Source organism: Lathyrus oleraceus, chromosome 7 (assembly GCF_024323335.1).
Source record: "Lathyrus oleraceus cultivar Zhongwan6 chromosome 7, CAAS_Psat_ZW6_1.0, whole genome shotgun sequence".
NCBI classification, from domain to species: domain Eukaryota; kingdom Viridiplantae; phylum Streptophyta; class Magnoliopsida; order Fabales; family Fabaceae; genus Lathyrus; species Lathyrus oleraceus.
In genome coordinates this window covers 181,181,910-181,187,802 of record NC_066585.1, presented here as the reverse complement: position 1 = coordinate 181,187,802, position 5,893 = coordinate 181,181,910, and the positions used below count along the sequence as shown (strand labels likewise).

The following is a 5,893-nucleotide window of genomic DNA, read 5'->3' as shown; positions in this document are numbered from 1 at the left end:
CATCTTTCCTAAACGTCTAGTTTCCTCACACGTTTTTCTGTGTTAAACACTATGACACTGCAACAAATCATCTCATCCATCGTTGAATCATAATCCACGAGTGTTATATAGATTGTTTAGCTATTACATGCATAATTTTTATTAAAACATTCATTTACTTGCGAATTTCAATGCATTTAATGTTTTTCTCTTATGATTTGTCATATTTCTAATAAATCTTTCAATGCAGAATTTCAATGCATTGAATGTTTTTCTCTTATGGTAGCTAAGCAACCCCAATTATACTAATAAACTACAAGATAAGTTGCACAAATATTTTAAAATATAATATTTATTTAGCAATAACATATAATGTAACCCATTGTTGTTCTTAGATTAGATAGAAAATTTACTTATATTTGAAATCTAAAACTTGATATAATGGCTAGAATGTCAAAAGATTCTTTATACAGCTACAAAGGAAAATAATCACCAAAATTAGCAATGAAGGAAATGGTTTCTTCACACCTTATCCATTTCTTGGTTCACAAATACATGCCAAGATGATTCAACAGTAGTATTTGTATAATACATAACTACCTACATATAATAATCCTCACATAAAATCACCAACATAAACTTGCCTATATTTGAAAATCAGAAATGTCTGGTGGCAGTACTTCTCATCTGGCTCTTAACAATCTCCATAAGACAAGAAGCTTTCTTAGGACCACGCAATCCAGAACATGAATCTCTAGACCCAAAAGAAATAGCAAAGTAAAGATAAACTGTACATAAGATAGTTAGTAGAGCTAAAACAGATAACAGATAGCGGTGCCTCATTATGAGTATTGACCAACTACCCACTTCGTTCTTTGTAAACTGCCTCCTGGCAAATGATGATGACCTCATTGGATCTCTTCAATCTGTACAATGTGCCAATAATCAGTAAGACTTTAGGTAATTCAATGCTAAATTGCATCCATACAGACAATATACAGTTTTTTATGTGAAAATCCATCACAGTTTTTAAGCATTTGTTAGCATGAACATTTTATAAAATAAATTCTCTCTATAAATTTTCTGAACAATGCTTTTAAGCATTTGTTAGAACCAAACAATCCTAGATCGGGTACAATAGCCATGATTACGAAAAAAAACAAATGACATTCAAAGAAATTAAGATACATAACACAGGAAAAACAATTGGAACCCATTATCCCCATTATCCCAATGAAACAAGATAACTGGAAACTAAGCAAATGCGCACAACAAATCTGACTCAGAAATAGATAAATAAGAAATTCACATTAAAGCTAAATAATGATGATTAAACAACAACGTGATTTGATTTAATGAGAAAAGTTACCTTGACAATGAAAGGAAAAAAGAAGAAGAAGCAATGATGCACAATCTTGATCCTAGAAAAGTTCGAGAGAAATGCGCGCGTTTGGCATTATTAATATTAACATGTGAGCGTTTCTTATAGGTACCATTGATGTCATTCAATAGCATTCAAAAATCTCATATGGCAAAAATAGTTAGTACTATACTTAATGTCCCATTAATTTAAATTTATTTTGTGTTATTATAGAATATGTGCTATACTAGTATTTCTTTAAATTTAATTTTAAAGAGAACATAAATTCCATGAAAAATATATATTCATTTATTTCAATCTCCATTTAAGTCGTCATCTATAACACCCAATGCAATAGACAACATAAGACTTTCTACATAAACCATAGGTAAATCCCACAGGGTGGGAATCAAATTTCCATCCCTTTAGAACAGGAAATATGAAGAACCTAGGACAGAAGCATGATTTCTACCCAAGTTGCGTCCCCGGATGCACTCCACATCAACCAAGTGCGAGTGATCGATGAAAAGGTTCACCTGAACAAACAAACACACGATATCAAAGTGTTGCACGATATTTTTACTATTTCTTGTTAAGTGAGGAAAGGAAATAGAACATTTACCTTTGGTCCATATTGTTTGATAAACCATTCAGATGCGCTCTGATTTGATGCTTCAAACATAGTCTTCTCAAGACCAAGGCGGCCTATGATCTTTGCAATAATATCCGCGCGCATTTTATCAGCATGTTTGGAGACATCATCGGCATCAATCATTATCATGTCAGCACCAGCTTCTAGACACCTCTCAGCTCTCCTAACCAAGAGATCGACATCTTCTACTAATTCTATAGAAAAAGTTTCAATACAATGTCAAACCAAAATACTAAACAAGATTTGATATCTTATTACTAGTAACCAGCACCTTAATATTTCTTAAGCACAGGCTTGAAACAGAAAATAGTAGCATTTCAAAATATGTTCAACAATCAATGTAGAGATCATAATCCATCCGACTATGCAGTTTATTCAAATTGAAACCATAACACTTATAGCATTTTTAACCTGAATATTCTCATTTCCTATGAAGAGCTATTTATGATGGAACATTTCTTTGAAACATCATGTTTCTGCTAAAAATTAAAAAAGGAAAATCGTAGGTTATGAAGATTATGGGAGTTGCTAAATATATCTCTAGATAGCACTATCATGCTAGACATACAAAATTAACTATTTAAACAATGTGGTAAAATACTTGCATGATCCAAGATTCAGAGTTCCATTCAATTCTATCATTTAATTAAAACTGGATTGAACTTATCTGCATTGACATTTCCCGTAAGGAGGAGATAGGTAAAATTTTGTATGTCACTATAATATTGCTTGAAATAAATAACATATCATCAAAATATATTTTGTACCAAGGATTTGTCTAAACACACATATTATCAATTCTTTGACCACGACATGTGATGTGTTTTATATTTTAGTAGTACAATCCAAAAGATAGTATCTATCACAAAGCCTAAATATGTTCAATTCCACCTTTAAAGAGAGATAGGCTATACATGCATAAAAATGAAGAAGAAAGAGAAAAAGGGGGTCAAATATCTTTTACCAAATGATCTAGATGCTGGAGGAATATACGCGCCGTATGCTCTATCACCACCTCTGGGAATTTCAGACTCATTAAACTTAACTTCAAAATGAGGCTTGGCTTTCATGCCACCAGTTTTGACCAAGCGAACAAATCTTAAAAGGGTTTCTTCCGGAACTCCAAGGGAACCCACATTCAGCTCAATTGTATCAAACCCCAATTTCTTGCATTCCTATTACAAAAGATCATATATTAATCATGTAACACTAACTAATTGTTATAACAACAAGTAGTAACAAAAGAGAAACATGTAACACTAACAGAATAAAGGTAGGTAGAGCTAAACCTCTACATAGTCTTTGAAGCCTGATGGACCTTTGTGAATCATATGCTCAGCCCAATCGCCAGTGCTAACATACACATCATGCTGATGAGCCGTATCAATGACTTGTTTGATAAAAGCTTTCGGCATCAGGCTATCAGAACCTCCAGAGAATTTCAAACCATCAACATACTCTCCCATTGATTCAAAAATATCCTGCACACAACACAACACAACACAACACAACACAGCTATTTCCTATAAACAGTTATGAAAATCTTTAAGCTCAACTTAACCTAATTAAACACAAGGGAGTGAAAAAAGAAGCTCAATCCAAAGAACAATTGGCAAATGATATCATATACTATAACTAGTTATGATTGAAAAAGGAAAAGGAACATTGGTGAACCTGAAGAACATCGTGGTTGAAGAGAGTGTAATGAGGGCTTCGCATCTCGGTGACGCCGTAGCGGCGAGGCTTGGAGGGGCGGTCCTCGTTCTCGTCGAAGCTTTTCCATCGGTATGCTGACATTGCAATTCTTAGTGAGGATAATTGAATTGAGCGGGAGTCGAGTTTCGATTTCGGTTTTCTCTTATTTTTTGTTTCTTACTATCTATGGAACCGAAAGGAACTTTATTTAGAAATAGCCAGTTCTTTCTTGAAGCTGGCGGAAGGAAAAAGAAAGATGAAGTTCTTTCTAGAAAACACGAGTTGAATTGTAGCGCTTTGAATGTGTTTGCATTTAAGAGAATATAACACGTGTCCTTTGATTTTTATTTTAAGAATATCTACGTTTTTCATAATTGTGAAATCTCCGATTATTAGTGAAAAAAATTCAATTATCTTAAATTAGAACCAAAGACTAAACATTGCAGTTGATGTACCACAAGGATTGGATTATTTACGTAATAGATGTTACCGGCCTTTCCATCTCTTGTTTCAATATCTTGACATGAAGAACTCAGTTGTCACAATACAGAAGACTATGCTGCTAACAAGTGCTTACCATATAAAACACCAGATCACCGTTAGGATTATAGGGGAAATGTCAAGCTTTCTCTTGTACCTGGACCCCTTCTAGTGATGCAAGGGAAATCAACTGATTTTGCCAAACATGTTATTCCTTCTATTAAAAAACAAAGCATAGTTGTTACTTTCTCAAAGTTTCTATTAAAAGAAGTCTCTGCCAATCAATGTTCAAGGTCTTGCTTTGCTGCTGAAGCTATGCGAAATATGTCTGAACGTAACGCAAGCTCGAAGATATAATAGAGTTGTCACTGAATTTTATTTATCCTAAAAAAGGGAAGAATAAATATCGATAAAATCCAAGAGGAACAGAGAAACGGATAAAGAAGTCGACTATGTAAGGAGAATGTATTGGCCTCCTCACATCCATGTTATTCCATGAGAACCGATTTGAATGCTCTCGTTTGGACGAGTGTTGTTATCTTCACATACCTGCAAAACAGAAAATGAGTTAGAAAAAGGATGCTCGAGGAGGATTGTGGCTCTCATGCCTACGTGCTCTCATGGTGCAATGAGAAAGTCAGAGTCTCGTTGTTCGTGGAACCAAAGAAAGAAAAGGGGGGAGATGAAAGAAGGATGGAGAAAGGTGCTCACCAAGGACTCGCATCCTCGTGCCTACGTATCCTCATAGTGCAATAAGGAAGTCAGAGCTTCGTAGTTCGGAGGACAAAGATTGAAAAGGAAGATGATTGGGGTGGTGTTTAAACCGGAAGAAGCTAGAAACTAATTGAAGTGGTGTTTAAACCAAAGCAAAAAGATGGTGTCAAAACCAAGAAAAGTGGGGGTTAACCATAAAGGTGTGTCCCATAATTGTGGCTTCATAAGCAGAAAAGAAAATTGTGGTGTCATAACCAAGAAATGGGGAATGACCATGAAGGTGTATCTCAAATATAAAGTGGCGTCATAATCAAGAAATGGGGAATGACTACGAATGTGTATCACAAAAAGAAAGTGAAGAATAAAGTTGCCACTGAAGCTATGCGAAATATGTCCGAACGTAACGCACGCTCGAAGATATAATAGAGTTGCCACTGAATTTTATTTATCCTAAAAAAGAAAGTGGTGTCATAACCAAGAAATGGGGAATGACCATGAAGTTGTATCCCCAAAAGAAAGTGGTGTCATAACCAATAAATGGGGAATGACCATAAAAGTGTATCCCCAAAAGAAAGTGGTGCCATAACCAATAAATGGGGAATGACCATGAAGATGTATCCAAAAAAAAAGTGGTGTCATAACTATGAAATGGGGAATGACCATGAAGGTGTATCCCAAAAACAAAGTGGTGTCATAACCAAGAATGGGGAATGACCATAAAGGTGTATCCCAAAAAGAAAGTGGTGTCATAACCAAGAAATGGGGAATGACCATGAAGGTGTATAAAAAAAAGTGGTGTCATAACCAAGAAATGGGGAATGACCATGAAGGTGTATCCCAAAAAGAAAGTGGCAATGATGTTTAAACCAAAAGGAGAGATAAAAAGGAGCCATAGGACAAGTTGTAGATTTATCAGTGAACTGACTGGAATTGCACTAAATTCTATGAACATAGACAATACTCTGAGCAATTGGATCATTCGTCCGGTACTTAGAGATATTCTAGACAAGTGT

At 34.9% G+C, this 5,893-nt stretch overlaps 2 protein-coding genes across 2 annotated transcripts; both read right to left on the bottom strand.

Moving 5' to 3' along the window:
- Positions 1 to 425: 425 nt before the first annotated feature.
- Positions 426 to 1,592, bottom strand: LOC127100661 (uncharacterized). The gene has a single exon (XM_051037910.1). It carries the CDS (start codon positions 889 to 891, stop codon positions 637 to 639), a length of 255 nt encoding a protein of 84 aa, XP_050893867.1. The 5' UTR covers positions 892 to 1,592; the 3' UTR covers positions 426 to 636.
- A 38-nt stretch (positions 1,593 to 1,630) lies between these two features.
- On the bottom strand, positions 1,631 to 3,980 carry LOC127100660 (protein HEAT-STRESS-ASSOCIATED 32). The gene is made up of 5 exons (XM_051037907.1): positions 3,666 to 3,980; positions 3,281 to 3,472; positions 2,956 to 3,166; positions 1,962 to 2,185; positions 1,631 to 1,875 (listed from the first exon to the last, which is right to left on the bottom strand). The coding sequence occupies exons 1-5, from the start codon at positions 3,786 to 3,788 to the stop codon at positions 1,765 to 1,767; spliced, it is 861 nt and encodes a 286-aa protein (XP_050893864.1). The 5' UTR covers positions 3,789 to 3,980; the 3' UTR covers positions 1,631 to 1,764.
- Between the last annotated feature and the right edge of the window lie 1,913 nt (positions 3,981 to 5,893).